A 17,994-nucleotide genomic window follows, 5' to 3' on the forward strand; every position below is an offset into this window, starting at 1 on the left:
AGTTGGAAAAAACTTTTTTTAATGAATAAAATCTTGCTATGCTAACACTTATTAACATGGTCATGTTGTATGTGTAAACATTGCAATCACTCTCAACATGTCAAGAGTACTTCCATTGGTCACATATCCACACCACATCACAATACAGACAGACATTGCAGTGGTGAAAATCGTATGTCTTTATTCAAATATAAGAAAATATCCAACAATCCTAGCTCATTCATACTGTTTGCATAGGTGAATATGCAGCTATGGGTTCTAATTTGCATAATATATTATTACCAAGCAGGGGATTGCACCACAATCTGTCAAACATGAGAGCAAATAACTTCCCTATCCCGAGACACAAATTCCTTATATCGAGGCTGTAAATATCTTAATTACAAGTCAAATGATCATTATTATGGGATAGGAAATGTACGATTTTTGTATTCATCATTTTCATCTGGTTAGATTGCTATAAAATTTGAGAGTAATATCTTGCACACATGGTAAGGTGAGGAATCTAGACTAATGAGAATACATATAGATGTACCTATAGGTTTCACGTTTGGCGAAAGGTTTGCCATGAAATCTAAATGTTTCACATTTGACCTAAAAGGTACAATAGGAAATCTAATATCAACTGAAGGGTTCTATTCAATATAACTGGGAAGACACTAGAAATCAAAATATTTGCCATAAAGGATAGTGGGATTTACAAAATATGAACAAAACAAACATTGCTAACATTTTGGTTAAATGATTGATGTTGCCAAACGTTCTTGAACATGACACACACACATGATCCCCAATGCAGGTCACCTTTGTGCCAAGTTTAAATGTACATGTAGGATATATAGCTGAACTGAGATGGAGTGCAGAATTCGTGTAGCCCTTTCACTTCAAATATGATCACTGTGTTTGTGAACTGCTCTCAAAGGAAAGGGATATGACCAACCCATTTTGAGGGATACAGAGTGAAGAATTATGACAGGAAGCAAAGTATTCAATAGTAATATCAACCTAGATGATGCTCTCAAATAAATTTGTGCTAAATCTGCTTCTCAAGAGAAAGCTGATACTACTACTATAAGTGGGCTTCTTTATGCTAACTGTAACAATTGTTAAAATCAAACCATGAGAAAAATTGGAAATACACTAACGTGTCCGCTCTTTTGTATCCACTAATCTACAAATATCCTGAGATTCATCATAATGAAAAAGAAATGTCTGCCAAGATTTTGATCACAGAATGGCATGATGTACAGTGAATTTCTACAGGTTGTCGAGGACATCCGAACATGATTCCTGACTGAAGTTTATGCAATATACATGCTCCTGAAAGCATGCTTTGAGATAATTTTTTAACAGTTGGAGAAAGATTTCGGAAATGTGACTGAAATCATGGTCCCTTACACTCAATTTGTTTAAGTAGTTTTGAAGTCTTTTTGTAACACAGATATCCATGGTTATCGAAGTAAACAATCCCACATAATGGGTCAGCAATACCCCAATACAATGTACTAATAAAACAGTCCACTCGGACAAGTGAACACATAATTCATTTGATTCCTCACGACTTGTGCCTGTTGGTGGTAAAGATCAAACACTAGTGCAGTGTGCCCACTCAATGAAAGACAATTTTTTTCTTCTCTTGGGCAAGAATGAAAAAACCTTTTTTTTGAGTCATCACATGGTAAGGTAATGGGGGACACACATTTTGGTGGGTCAAAAGACATCACAATTTGCTAGAGGACACACTGCTACTGTGCACATCTTCATTTATACTAAATGTAACACTGCTCAGTCAAACAGGCTTACACAGATGTATGTGTACGTATATACATATGTACATATATATATATATATATATATATATATATATATATATATATATATATATATATATATATATATATATATATATATATATATATATACATATATACATACATACATACATACATATACATACATACATACATACATATATATACAAATTTCACCAGGATCATTTCTCCTCTTCATCGATGTTATCTTGGCTGCTATATGCAATAGGATAAGATGGATGGACGAAAAAAATAGGGAAACACAGAAAATTAAATAAATACATACCTGGCACTCTACATCTTCAGGTCCCGTTATTATGTGATCAAGAAAGTAAGTGTCTGCTCTTCACAAAAAAACTTACCCACATCAACTTCCCAACATCACCCGACCAACTGCTGAGACACCAACATTTACTGAGCACACAATAGATCATTTCCCATAATAACTAACAAAATACTTTACCCTCTAAGTATACAGCCAGGAAATCAACCCTTGTTATAGTATTGAGAAGAAAAATTCAAACTTTAAATGAAACAAAAATATGATAATCATTTGAGCGCCCAGTGTAATTTTTTTGGAACTTCCTAACATACCAGGTGGAATAAGAGCAACACTTATATGAAGACAGGAAAGTTCTGAACAAATTAGTACCTTTCTCCCAAACACACTATAAAACAAGGAAATCATAGATCATCTCCCAAGAGGCACACAAGGAAGCAAAACTTACTTTGGTTTGCCAAACAGAACACAGATTGTGAAATGATTTACCTTCACTATGGAAAAGCAATGATTTCGGTATCAACACGAAAAGCAATATATTTTGTACTGTATACACCATTTACATTGAGCAGTGATGGAAAAATTAACATTTTTGTATGTAGAAGGTACTTGTAAATGGAAACCTTCATAAGCAAAACATCTTAGCGAGACAGCACAACTCTCCTGTGTGTTATGAATTTATGACTAACAGACAAAATTGCGAGTTGACATATCTCTGAAAAAGTGTAACACATTCATGAAGACTTCAGGTAAATGACATTCACACATCTTGTTCAGTGCCAGCATTGCCAGATTTTTAAAAACAAACACAAGATATTTGCAAGGCACACACTGGGAGAAGATGTAGAAAAGGATATGAACCATGATAACATGTTTAGAGTATCCACTTGACTCTAACACATGTTGGATATTCAGTTGAAAATCAATACAATATCATTTCATAAAGAACCATGGGAACAAAAGTATGAACAATTACGTACCACTATCATATACACATATCAAAATACAAATTCATTCATATTGATGAAGTCATTCAATACATAGCTATGTGTCATGAGAATATACTTTTCACACCCTTCTGGTGGACTAGTCATCTGTTCAAAACTTTCTTGAAGGGAAAGGCATCCTCCTGGGATTATACTAATGCAGTGACCACATTGATGTGCCATCTTCCCTGATCTAAGCTTAGCCGTTTACTCCCTTTGTCCCTTTATGAGTAGATATGATTCATTATATGTTCATTCATCTATAATAATAGGTAGCACAGCAAACCTATGCATCACACAGAATATCCCAATTACAAATATACCCTTACCAATATACAATAAGCTCTGTGGTGCAACACATAGTTACTTTGATGCAGTTTCATATATCATGTGCACAATTGTTAGCATTGAGCCAACATCATTTTCAATGCATGCCTGAAAAATGACTTGGATCACACAAAATTGTACACTCACTTCATTTTGTTTGACAGGTAATATATATGATAATATGATACAATACTGCATTGCCCTAAAATTCATAATTCGACAGGATCTCTGCTGAAGCATGACAACAAACTCAAAATATAAATATGTGTATGCACATAATACTGTCATGTCATTCTAGGAGACAAAGTCAACCCCTACTTGGTCATACCACATCTTTGGTAATACACGTACTGCAATACCACTTTTGAAATTCACTTAATAAATGGAGACTTTACACTTTGTCTTTGAAAGATCATGTCATACATAACAGCAGACCAACACTGTTTACACGATGCAGACTTTCAATGAAAAATGGCACCCTCCTTGTGGTAATAAAGCTTGGTGAAAGTGTTAAAATCTTGTTAACCTCTCTACCCGGAAATAGGACAATTTCCCCAAGCAAAATCCAAAAGTATGGTAACACTCTTATGGACAAGAGCTGATTAAACTTTGTGTCTGCAATGTCATACATCAAGCCCATCTTTCCACTATGTACACAATTATGACAGCTAAAATTCACTACCATTTCTTGAACCTGATGTGAACTGAAAGTGCTCCCTTTGGTTAGTTTCTCGTGAAAACAGAGAAAGCTGAATCAAAAAATTCTATTTTGCTTTGCTTCCCTCATGTATGTATTTGGCAGGGGTTTATTACTTAGGGTGTGTAGATGGAAAATTGTTCAAATGAAAGTGATAACAAGCAACTGATTATAGAAATTAGCCTAATCAATGTGCAAAGCATTCACTAAATACTATTTGTACCAGATTCCAACATTTGAGCAATGTTCACAAATTTCATTGATACTAATTATGCAAATTAATGTTTCATGAAACAACTTGTCATTCAAAAAAAAAAATCCTACTGTTGGGCACTTGGAAAAACAAATTTTGTTAATAAAAATGCAAATTAAGGTAATTGATATGCATAAGTTTTAGGCAAAAAAAAGACGATATTTACTAATTAATATGCAAATTACAGTAATTAGTATGTATGCATTTCACACAAAAAACTAATTGGCGCTCGGCATTGTTACACTCTTGAGATAATGACACAGACAGACAGACAGATGCCTGGTATCTCCAAGTTCCCCCTTTGGGAGCTAATAACATTTTTTTGTATTACCGTATAACAATGTCTCTTTCAGTTCTAAAGATATGCAGATAAATGTTTCATACTTTCATTGGCCAATAAATCTATGTCTTTCAAAAACAGAAATGACAGACTCAGCCAGTCATTTTCAACCAATAAACTTCATTCTGTAAATGTCTATCATTCTTTAAAATGATGACTAAATGTCTTAAGTTTGACGCTTTTGTTGATTTCCTCAAACAAGGTATGGATGGTACAAAGCCTAACACTCCATATCACTTCATTTTAAGCAAAAATTACATGAAAACCATCACCAGCTCTTCTCTCTCACTGGCTGCCAATGGTAATTACAAAAATCTAAGGAGAACAATGATTACGCAGCAGTCAGAGCAGAATAGTTGCCTTGGATTTCCATCTATAATTTAAAATTCTGACATCCCACTGCATTCCCATGTTTAGTACTTGACATACTTTTGATACAAAATGTAATTCCATGGTAACAACATTTTTAAAAATATAAATTTTACAAGCAACTACATACATTTAGTATTTTTCAAATGACAAATAGGTACCATCTACAATTGGACACTCCATCTCACAGAAACCCTGTGACACATGAATCTTGACAATGTAAGTCATCTTCCTTCTTTTACCTGATTCCCATACATCAAATCAGCAACACCTTCATATATATCATGACCCATCAGAACTTGCTAGTATTCATCAAGGCCAATCAGGAGCTTGCTAGCACATGTCAACATCAATCAGGAACCTGTCAGTATACATCAAGGCCAATCAATCAGGATTTCCGTGCATTCACCAGTGCCAATCATAAATACCCTTGCCTTCGTTCATCTGGGAAGTCATGTAGGTGTACATTTCACATACTGGTTGACATCAATGTTCTGCATCAGTAATGACACATGGAGTTCACGACATGACCCTGCAGTTTACCGACAAGTAGAGGTCACAGTTTATTGGAAATCTCAAATGTCACATCATAACTTTATTCATTCCACCATCATCCGTAAAACAACTCCATTGATATCTTCTGCTCCTCAACTCTTGACGAATCGGTATGCCAGCATTGAAGGAAACAATCAAGTCATGCCTGCAGCAATGTCATCATAGTTATAGCACAAGCACATATAAAGTACTTTTTTCATCGAAATACAAATGGAGTGACAATATTACATATTTTAAAACAAAGCACAGTAATAACACATTGTGAAAACATACTTTATAAATGTACAATAGTAACAATATACATGATTGTCTACTCTTATTGGCTATGGAACTGACAAATGAAAATGCACCTGTTTTTCAACCAATCAAACCCATTCTTTGCAACCCACTGGCTTATTACATTTGTGCCTACACATACAACAGGTGAACTTAGCTTGACACATCATTACAATGTAGAGCACACAGAGAAATTTCCAACCATATCTGACATCACAGATAGTGGACACGAACTATTCATGGATATTTGAAGATGCTCACAGAACAATACAGGAGATTAAAAGGCATCTACGATCTATGAAATAAAGAAACACATCAAAACATGTCCAATAACCCTTTCAATGTGGACAATATAAAATTGACACATTAAAACGTTCACACAAGCTGATAAGTAGTACATACTCCAATAGCACACTTTGGCACTAGTGACATGTCCAATGTCATGACAACACTAGAGAGACGCCCTCCAGAACACACATGATCCAATACTAGCAGACTTTTAATTGACACGAATCTCTGACTTTATTTCTCTAAGAAAAATAGATCAAATCACAAGACCACATGATAGAGTATACATTTTATCACAAGAACTTACAAATGTTGAAGAGAATGAATGAATGAATGATTGAATGCAAGGAAAGTTTATATATATATATAAAAAAAAAACATTAACCCAACCAACCAGCCAAAAGAGCTATACAAAACTTCAATATCTTTTTCTTACCATTCATTGTACAACTGTTCCTGAATGATGAACAAACTTCTAAAACTGTCCAAATTCAAAGATACTGCAATTTAGACACCTTACCCATCAAATATGATTTGAATTACGTATTTCCTGGAACTTTCCTGTATTTCCCTGCAATCTTTACAGAGTTCAAAGTTGAAGGGATAACATTGTCAATATGTTCCATCGGACAGGATCAGAAGTTCAAGTTATGACAATTGTTGCTTGTACAGTTTTCCTCTATGTTTAGATTTCACACACAAAGAAAGGATTGAAAGAAATTCGTACACATTGAAATCTGTCAACTCCAAACAAATAAGAAATGAACCGCAAACTGGCAACATTTCACATTTGTGACCCTACAGCCAATGAACAAACTTGGCATTGTCTTGTCTGATTGGCTAGAAATCACAGTACGCTACAAACAGTTCATAATCCATCTTCACCATCAATCATAGACGAAGAGCCTCAAGTTAACGTGTATTAACGACAGAATGACAGCATGGCTAAACTTAGCAGAAAAGTTTGCTGAAATAACATTCAAACCAACACAACACATTAGAACATACTAGTATATGAAAAAGAAGTTACATGTAACATATTTTGTTTTACATGTAACATATTTTTGTTTAAACATTTGCAAAGGTAAAATATGATGCTTGCTACAACCCAATGACACAAGAGTTACATTTGATATTCTCCTGAAGAAACTACTGTGGTTCTATAAACTAACACAAGGCTCCAAAGCAACCGGAAACATAAAATCTTGGAAAAGCACAACTGACAAAATGGCAGTACTGGTCGCTCACATTCGCATAAAATCAACACATTCCATTCATGAATACCACTGGATAATATAATCATCTTTAAAACAATCACCACTAGCATGATCGGAAATTGTCCCCGAAACAGTTTAATGGAAAATCACGGGACCAATATTGCTCAGCTTATAAAAAACACAGCACTTCAGTTGCCTATGCCTTATCCATGCGAACATCAATCTCGCGACCATCAACCCTTGTACTATTCATCATGTCTGAAAAAAAGTTTGTTAAGGATAATTCACGAACAAATCACAAATCAAATTACACTGTTTAAAGTTCCATTCTATAAGTTTCAATCATTGGATTTGAACAAAAATATTGAATAACATTCACGCCAACTCCACTCATCAAATAGAAAATGTTAAAAGATTAGCCAAGAAATAAGCCATTTTTTGGTACAAAATAAGAAATGTTGCATATGTCTAATAGCACTTAGACTTTATGTATATCACTTTAAAATCAACCTGGCTCACAATTTCCCAAGTGCAAGTTGAATGACAACAAAGAAAAAAGATCTAACTTTGGAAGTTTGAGACGTATCATCTGAATTTCACAAATAAATATAAATCTAGCAAAGTTGGTAATTTCATACAGAAATACAGACAGTAATTCAAGTCAGGAACACTGTACTTCATAGCACAATACATACATAAAGCCACACCATGATATAGCTTTGCTAGATATACCTGGGTACCCCATAAATATAGTATACAGATAGAATCACAAGAAACTTTGAGATATACTGAATGTAACAAGTTACTTATAGATGTAGTTAACAAATTAACATAAACAATAAAAGACAAAGAGAAATCAGAAATCTGTACTGAAACAAAACAGAGAATGTTCCAGGTTCACACATATTGCAACAAAGCTGTCCCATGTGAATAACTACACAGTCCCTCCCCTAGTAGCAGTCAAATTGATCATGATAACTAACCCTTCCACCACAGCTATCCAAGAAATGTGTGTCATGGACCTAACAAGAAGCAAGTACAAGCTAGGAATGAAAGACATGTACTCTTCTGAGGATTATAGTTTTGAAAGGATACTAATTGCCCTAATAGCGTTGTCCGGAGAATCAAACCTAACAGTGCCACATCCTTTAGACCTGCCATTTTCCATTTTAATTTCTGCATACATGACACGCCCTGTAGGGTGGGAAACATAAAAACGCAGACCATTGACTTATCAAAATCATCATAGAATCTCATCATATTTCACTAATGTCTCTACTACATATTACCTTTCATATGAATCACACCACAAAACTGTATTCTGTTGTACATTTTTCTTCAAACATTGTCAATCAATTTGTCCAGTTCTTGAGTGATGAATGTTTTGAATTTCAACTACATGTATCATGAACTTCACACATGAAATTCTCAAAATATGAATACCAAGACACCAGACCATTGATGCAAGACACTATTTGGACAAATTCTAGTTTACCTAAGTTTGACTTTCGAGTATCTAAAAGAACCAAATCAAAACTCCAGTATCACTCACCAAATTCCCTGAACTTGTCCTTTAACATCTGCCATGTGTATGAAAATGGTAGCTGTGGATGAAAAACAAAGTCTTGCACTGAAAAATGGTTTGCTTCTCCTATTTGAATGTGACCTCAACAAAGAACTTCAGGTAACAACAAGAGCTGAAGCTCTTACATGAAGCTTTCTTGTACATCTAATATGGTCTCAACAATTAAGCCTTGATAGTACAAAGCAATCACTCATATCAACATATTTTTAAAACCATGTTACTTGATGTAACAACTGGGACCTTTTGCAATACACCATACTTTCATTTTAGTATTTCTACATGATGTACTGTTGAAATTCATATCTTTATCTCTTCCTCATACATACACAGAAAAAGACATATACATACACAAACCGACACACACACACATACATATATGAAAACATACAAAAACTTGATTAAAGTCTTACATTTCTGACAAAGATCTGACATCCACCTTGTCGTCCACCTCTATCCCGGTGATCATCATATCCGACAGACATGTTTCCACCACCACCGCCGCCACCACCACCACCACTGTAGCCGGATCCAAGACCAATTGAATCTAGACCTGATCCCATGCCAGAACCAAAACCACTTGAACCAAAACCACCCCCTCCGCCACCGCCGCCACCTGAACCACCTCCATAACCACCTAAACCTTGCATTCCAGATCCAGTCAGATTACCAAATCCCATTCCACCATCTCCACTTCCGAATGAGGATGTTAGGTTGGCCATGGCTGCAATATATAAATGATAATATACATGTACAGACTACATCTTCAAGTTGCTATTTTAGTGATCTAAGACCAACAATTTCCAACTCAAATGTTATACTAAAAGCCATAAAAAGCACTCTAAACTCAAAAAAGCTCTACCCCCACCCCCATCCATATAGCACCGCCTTGGGCGCTGTGCACCCTCACAGCTGTGACCACCTACATCATTTTGGTGGCCATCTATTCCAAATATTATCTACATCACTGCGACCTATATATGGGTGTTTGTGTATGAGGAGATTATGGTAATCTGATCAGATTGAATAGGAATTGGAATAGATAAAGTACTCTAAAGGCACAGATGTCTGTATTTTCATTAAAAGCAAAGGGAATGTTTACATAGAGTGAAATGTACATGGATTTTGTATTTGGTTGCAAAAATTTGAGAGCATTTCATTAGAATTGCAAATTTAGATCATGTAAATTTTTCTGGTATGTTGCCCATGGGAAATATGAACATGCTTTGCTGGCAAGTATACTGGATGTTAACGTATGAAACAAAGTGAGATTGCATGTGTAGGTTGAGGCATGTAATGAAAGTATTATCAAAAAGAGTAATATAGATTACAGCATGGAAAAATCTAATCAAGTTCTGTCAACCAACAATGCACAATATGTACATCTGTGATGTTTGGGAATGTATACCAAATGTACTAGATTTGTATTTCAAATAGTTATCAGTTATAATGTGTTATTCTTTCATCTTTATAAGTTTGATAAATTGTTTAGGAGTGATAAACTACAAATGAATACTCTCCAGAGACAACAGTTGACAAAATGTGAAAGAATTAAAGTTAATGAGAATTAAGTATTAAGAGAAACCATATGTTCCGAACTGCGCACAGGAAAAAAATAAGAGTATTTTTTTACAAAAGTTTCTAGAGTTTGTCTCCCTCTATGTGCTAACTGACCTGTAGGAATATGAGGCCATTTTGAGAGGTGGGAGAGCTGAGGTGACGATTTTAAAATGAGAAATATTTTTGTACTTACCTCCCATCCCACCAGTACCCATACCACCAGTACCAGTACCACCCATACCCCCTCCCACTCCACCCATACCCATTCCACTTAAGCCTCCTGCAAGAGAGAGAAAAGGGGATTACGTTGAATTAGGACACAAGCACAACTTGGAAAATAAGGAAACAAAATCAATGTCCAGCTCTTCCAGGAGATTATGCTCCTTTATCATGTCAGTGTCCAGGTAATGACTTTAAAGGGACATAGGCCAGATCTGAACATTTTCCTTTGTCACTTTTGTTTCATATGATAAATTATATATGTTATTCTACTTACTGAAACGTGTGAAATCATCACTAGTAACTGTCAGATCTGTAGCAAAGCAGTGAGAGAAACCAAATGAACGATTTGATAATGCAATTTTTGAACATACCCAAATATTGGTGTGTACATCAGATTCATAATTGAGGAAATCACAGGCTGTCAACAATATGCAAATGTTATACTCATGTCAGCACAAACTGACAGAATATGACATTAAATGTCGGGTTTCACATCTAGATGAAAAATGAGTCTAGTTGGCCCATGACCCTTTATTGTCAAAGCAATGAAGAATGAATGTCTTGTATAAAGATCCAAGGTAAAGACAGCATGAAGCCTAGAAACTTGGCATACAGTATGGTAGACTGTAAAATAGTAATCTGCTTGCAGACAGTGCACCATAACCGCTTCATAGGTGTGGAGTACCACTTAACAATTGTATTTAATAGTCTAGTCTTGGTGGCGACTCACATGACCGATGTAATTTAGCAATGGCATGTTAAGTTGACTTCCATTGAAGAAAATATTTTATCTTAAAAATGCTGGAAATAATATATGTGCACATATCTAGAATGCTTACTAACTCCACATTGTAAACACAGCTGTAAAATGGCACTAATGAATTACTGATGCATTTAAATGCGGTAGACAACATTGGAATTTGGCATCCATGATAATGTGGCCAGATCATATCTTTGGTTATATTTTTGGAGTGGATGTAATTTTCTACACAAATATCCAGTTCAGTCCCCTGTAGTTTACCCCTCACGCTAATATGCAAATATATGCAACCCACCACAAAGACAAATGAAACGAATATGAAATACTGGTGTGATTAAAGATCTTTTGAATTAAAGTTTGAAGTCACATGTTGCCAGACTTACCCCCCATTCCGAGATTTCCCATTCCAGCACCACCAAGTCCACCCAGTCCAGAACCACCTAGTCCACCAAATCCAGAACTACCAAGTCCTGCCATTCCAGAGTTTGAGCCTGCCAGTTCAGATAAAGTTGGTCCGATTCCTGAAAGTCCAGCTGCAAATGAAAACAGACCATTTGTAAGTTCAGTCTATTTTCCCTTACTTGAGGTGCTCATGAAAATTACTGAAAGTTAAACGTGTCTTCAAGCTACACACATATAACTTACAAGGTATCAACTTTGGCCAACTTGGCTATTTCTTTCTATTAATACATTTTTGCAATATTGAGACTTCACTCTCCGACTTAGTCACAATAGACAACATTCTGGGATATGATAGCAAGTATGATCCATCTCAAAACCATATAATGAATTTTACAGAAAAGTTGTGGGTTCAACCTGATCTATGGTTTAAGAACACAGAAAGTTAAATTAAAAGGAACAGCCTGTAAGTTTTATCTTGTATACCTCTCAAAACTTTCATTGAAAGTTACATGTAATGACCAAATCTTTGCCTGTAATACTTACTTGGCAAAGGAGGTTCTAGGTCCTTATCATCTCTGCTCAATTTGTCCTGTCAGAAGAAGAAAATGTATTGTATTGTAAATGAACCTATCACCAATTTGACATTACATCAGTATATAGATGGTGAAAATCCAGAGATCTGATTGGTAATGACACAAAAATACCAATGTTAAATTGGTGAATACACTCTTGGTATGCATCAAAGTTGCTGAATGGGAATATTATATAATAATATAGATATTATTATGTATTAATATAATATAGATATTTATAGATAGATATAAAATTGATCTGATGCTATAAGTTTCTCAGGAATATGCAGACACAAACTCAAGCAACCATTATAAATATAACGATTTCTGAATATTTTAAGGTTTGGTGTGTTTGTGTGCGTGTGATGCACACATCAACAGATAACTTACCATGCGAATCCTCATTGGCCTGTCAAATAATTTTTGACCATTAAACATAGCTATATTATACCATCAAGGAAAACAAAATCCATATTTGATCATCTAAAGAGAACAGAAAGCTATTCTATGTTATAATGCTCTCTATCTGAGCTTTTTTTTTGGCAAACTTAAGTTTACTCATTGTGAACAGAGATGGAGAGAAAAATGTATATTGCACAAGATTTTCTAAAAGAAGAACTGACACTTTGTGACATGATCATAAACAGTGCCATCTATCATGGAGTGAACAAGACTGACAATTTGCAGTCCAAAGCTCTCAACTTATCTACAGTGTTGTGTGCATATTGGTTAAAAATGTTGGTATCAAGAGCAGACACCAGTTACAACAAAATCAATGTGAGTTTAAGCCACCCTGCACTTTGTCTCAAAACAGAAATCAGAGACTGACCCTATACTTATATCGTTTGGGGCTAAATTGTGATGTCACTGATGTAGAATAGCTCCACATATTTTGTGTGTAAAGGATACAAAAGGCTTCAACGGCTTCTGTGGGTGTTTCAAATTCAATAATAGCCATGCCACGACTCTTTCCATCACGTGTCATCTTAACATCTGCCCGTAATACATTTCCTGCCATTCTAAAGATGTCTTTTATTTTTTGCCACGTCACTTTATAGTCAAGCTGAGAAGACAAATATTGAATACGATTAAATTGGTGAATCACATTAAAAGATTAATTGGAAAATACGTGTAGAGAATAGATTCTACAAATCAGTACTATTACCACAACACGTACACAATAATACAAAACAATGTATTAGAATTTTCGTATTTCACATGCATTCAGTTTTGACACAACACAAACTTCTACAATCGTATCTAAGCTATTTTTAAATTAGGAATTACAAGTTATTTAATTCAGTTATCTCATACTTACATTTGAAACAAAAATTGTGTTCGTCACTTCATGTTTCTCAAGTCTGAGTTGTTGGAGGATTTGAGGATTAATCCACATGTCATTGGCAGCTGATCCACCACCTCCCCCACCACCAAAGTTTCCACCACCTCCCCCCATACCCCCTAATCCACCCATTCCACCTAATCCACCCATACCTCCCATACCACCCATGCCTCCCATACCACCTAGACTGTCCATTCCCATTCCACCACCACCTCCTACTGGCCCCCTTCCCATTCTCCCACCGGAATTTCCTCCCATGTTTGCCCGGCTTTCACGTTCTTGCATCCTCAGAAATTTGCCACTGTGCCTTCCATCTGTGTCCTGGATAAGAGAAAGAAGTCCAAACTCAAACATCGACAATCGTGTAATTTGTCAAATGAACAACGAATTCTTTGATTGAGTATTGATGACTTCCCCAAAACAACACATTTTAGGGGTACATGTCTGTCAACAATATGATTTTTGGAAAATAACTTTCACAATATGTAAGGACTTGACTACCTCTATGAAGTAATTTTAGACACTATTCAGTAACTTGCAGCTAACACAAGATGTCTAATACCCTTGCAACTGTAGAAAAGTTAATTTTTTACCCTACAATTTGAAACCAACACATATGAAGCATTTCCACAAGATAACACAATGGGATTGAACTTGCCATGACAAAACATTTGAAATCTGAATATAATGGCATCAAATTTTTGTTTATTCTGCTGGACTTGCGGCCCATAACCACAAATTTAATACCATACCTCTTTCACAACAAGTGCTCTTCCTTGGATTTCTGTCTTGTGCATTTTATTGATACATTTGTCCATGGTTTCTCTATCTCGGAATTCAGCAACACTAAAGAGAGATTATACAGATTTTAATTATGCAAATACATGTACAATTGAATACATTGAACTATATTTCTTTTTATTACATATATACTAACTGGTAGTAAATAAGTTTTGAAGGGTTCATTACTTGAACTTCAAAGTTCAAACTTTGTGACAATCAAGGTAAAAAGGTAGATTGGAACAATGGCAGCTAATTGGCATAACAATGTACACAATGGTCAGCATATATTATGCATGTCTTCAACATTGAAAGTTGATGTTGTACTTCATAGATTACAAAAGCTCAAGTACAGTAGAACACTTTTGAAGCACATTAGAAACCTGTTAAGCATGGTGCCTTGTGTGGCAAGGCCAAGGATGGTGTTTACACCTTGCTATCTCTATTATAGTGGGGAGAACACTGTCACATGTACTCCAAAGAAGAAGCTGATACCAATATTTTCATTTGCAGAGATATGATACAACTCTGTTGTCTTTCTTCTGTATCCGACTACATCTATTGTTAAGTTTGGTGCAAAATTTAGAGTACAGAGGTATATGCTGATAACTTACCCACAACCCTGATTCCAGAAAGACATCAATCATGAAAGGAAAAAAAGAAACATTTGGAATGTTTAGAACAAGAAATACTGTTTAGCAGTTAGTTGTATTATATCACAGCATTTGTATCATGGACAAAATCAGTGTTCCCATTACATTTTTTCAGGTGCGAATTGCACATACATAGACCTGTCAGTTTGTAAAATGTGAAAACAAGCCTTCAATCAAAAACATACCCCCCAACTAGTGTGTTGTATTGTATAAGATGATTGGCATGTTGGCAATCTTAACATGGAAATACCTTGTTGGGACTTTCTAGGGTGTAAATGTTTGTTTGGTTGGGTTTTCAGTTTAATTAGGAATTTAACCACCTTAAATGTACAGCTGGAAAGTAACAATATCCACATGTGAATTTTAAATTTTTGAACCATTACAACTCTTACCTTTGACTTTCCATCCATGCCCATGAACAGTTCCACAAATGTAACTTCTCCAACTACAGGGAAATAAGAACACCATATAGACCATCAATATTGTTGCAGCGTAAACCATTCCAACTCTAATTCACTACCAATCACTAATACAACCAGATGGAACTATAACACATTTTTGTCAAGCGTTATTTTATTCTCAGCACAGACAGAATGCAGTGTAGTTGAACAACAGTGGTGGTTAGAAACACAAGTTTGGTGTATGCTAGGAGGCAAGCCAAAGCCAAACTCATTTTCATAAGTACTACATTATTCCCACTATTTCAGATGACAAGAATTGTTTGATAACAAGTGCACAGTTACTGTACAGTATTTATGCAAAAACTAAATGGCATCAAAGATACACCATTGTCTTAAATATTAAGGGATTATTCATGTTTTCTTAAAGTACACAAATCAGACTTACTTTTGTCTCTAAAGAGATCTTTAATTTGTTGCCATTTCATTTCATATGGTACATTGCTGATAAAAACACGATATGATGTACTACGGTTGTCTCTCCTGTCTCGGTCTTTATCTCTGTCTCTCCTGTCTCTATCGCGGCCACTACTTCGCCTCCTGTCACGGTCCCTGTCTCCGCGACGGTCACGATCTCTGTCAGTATGTCGCTTGCTGCTATCACCTCTTGGAGATCGAGATCTTGACCTTCTTACAGGTGACCTAGCTGCTTCTTCTTCTTCTTTTTCTCTGAGATACCAAAAACATGACTTTTTAGTACATGTAGTGACATTGATATGTTTGTACTTCACAGCAAAGACTGTCAATGAAAGAAAATTATCACTTTGTGTGGAACTGATGTGATATGAAGTTCCCACAAAGTTTTTAGAATTTCAATATCACTTTACCAATACCATGCAGTATGAGGCAACACTAACTTCAGTACAGAGTCAGGAATATTGGCAGTGATATACTATATATATGTTCTCAGACTATAGACCCTATGCATAAGTGTACATGTATGTCCTATGCTCAGAATGAGAATGGAGTGATCATCTCAGACCTGATTTACCTGAGTCAGTACTCAACTCAAGTCAGAGTTACTTTGGACTACATCAGGTGACAATTTTCCAAAGTAATCACCTACATGTACTGCAAAAATATTCTTCTAAGACATGGATACACCACACTTGGTCACCTATTTAAGCCTTTTTTAAAAAGTTTTTTTTTTTTTCTAAATGAAACCCAATAAAAAATATAGAAGGACCAGTACAAAGATGACAAGATTCAAGAATTACAAATTTCACCTATTTCCATTTAGTCCGAGGTGGCTCTGACTTGAGTACAGTCAGATATCAATACCGACAAATTTATCTGAATACGTCAAGTCAGAGCCTCCTTGGACTAATTCCCATTGTGATGGTAAAACATGGCAGGCAAGCATTATCAATGCTATACACAAAGGAACGTCACATCCAATAAACAACAAATCTATGTATGATTATGGTTCTGTTCTGTTGAGCAAATTTAAGTCAGAACTTGGTGGAGAAAGGCTGGTCAACCAACTCTAGAATTTGGAAGTTAAAATCTAATATGTACTTAACCCTTTTTATTCCCAGAAACCGACAATAATTTATGTATCCAAAATGTGCCATTTCACATTTTCAGTCATGACCAGACAAACATGCATTCATATCTCCCGGGTCCTATTTGAATGTCATTTGGATGGCTGTATAGAAACTTCCATGTTTAAAAACATAACTGACCAGTACAATTTACTTTGTTTCGTGTTTCTGACAAGGAAAAATACATATCACTGACACAATAAGACGGGATACGGTTGTGGCGTCTTTTTACATTCACTTCAAACTACTTGAACAATAAGGAAACGCTGCATGGTCCATCGAGAAGCCATGAAAATGTGGGTATGCATTTCCTTGAACAAAATGTCGTGCATTTGGCATAAAATATATCTGCACTGTTAATTAATGGATTAATTACCCATTTTGGTCATCTTGAACAAAATCTACTGCGTAATTTTGTTCTTCAGATCCAATTTCTGCACCGATAGAGCCGTCTCCGAGCTCCTCAACGTCTGCCATTTTGGTCCGCGTGTGTGCACCTCGTACAAAGACAATTTTAACAAAGGTCTATATAATTTCTCTGTATAATACAGGATCATGGTAACGATTTAAAGTTATTTAAGGAAGATAATATTGATAAAAATAAACTGCTTTTTTCGATAGCATTGAAAATAAACATACAGTTATTATGACAATATTCTAAAATATTGTGAACGAGGACAACATCCGGTTCATGCTGAAATCGATGTGAAACAAGTGTTG

The 17,994-nt window shown here is 35.4% G+C and overlaps 1 protein-coding gene across 1 annotated transcript; it reads right to left on the reverse strand.

Annotated features, from left to right (window-relative positions):
* Nucleotides 1-6,379: 6,379 nt before the first annotated feature.
* On the reverse strand, nucleotides 6,380-17,760 carry LOC144443427 (myelin expression factor 2-like). Its single transcript, XM_078132898.1, has 14 exons — nucleotides 17,651-17,760; nucleotides 16,119-16,399; nucleotides 15,664-15,717; nucleotides 14,592-14,689; nucleotides 13,816-14,160; nucleotides 13,407-13,560; nucleotides 12,888-12,937; nucleotides 12,469-12,514; nucleotides 11,907-12,056; nucleotides 10,735-10,818; nucleotides 9,395-9,705; nucleotides 8,952-9,003; nucleotides 8,495-8,593; nucleotides 6,380-7,657 (listed from the first exon to the last, which is right to left on the reverse strand). The coding sequence occupies exons 1-14, from the start codon at nucleotides 17,749-17,751 to the stop codon at nucleotides 7,596-7,598; spliced, it is 1,887 nt and encodes a 628-aa protein (XP_077989024.1). The 5' UTR covers nucleotides 17,752-17,760; the 3' UTR covers nucleotides 6,380-7,595.
* Nucleotides 17,761-17,994: the final 234 nt, after the last annotated feature.

The sequence above is a fragment of the Glandiceps talaboti genome, chromosome 12 (assembly GCF_964340395.1).
Source record: "Glandiceps talaboti chromosome 12, keGlaTala1.1, whole genome shotgun sequence".
In the NCBI taxonomy this organism is placed as follows: Eukaryota; Metazoa; Hemichordata; class Enteropneusta; family Spengelidae; genus Glandiceps; species Glandiceps talaboti.

Excerpts from the sequence above, each read along its gene's own strand:
- LOC144443427 (XM_078132898.1), bottom strand. The coding sequence starts at position 17,751 with ATGGCAGACGTTGAGGAGCTCGGAGACGGCTCTATCGGTGCAGAAATT. Across the intron at positions 12,938-13,406 it reads AGAAGCCGTTGAAGCCTTTT|CTATGTTTAATGGTCAAAAA; the intron begins GTATCCTTTACA and ends GGTATAATATAG. Across the intron at positions 9,004-9,394 it reads GTCAGATCTTTGTCAGAAAT|CTACCATTTTCATACACATG; the intron begins GTAAGACTTTAA and ends TTTCATCCACAG.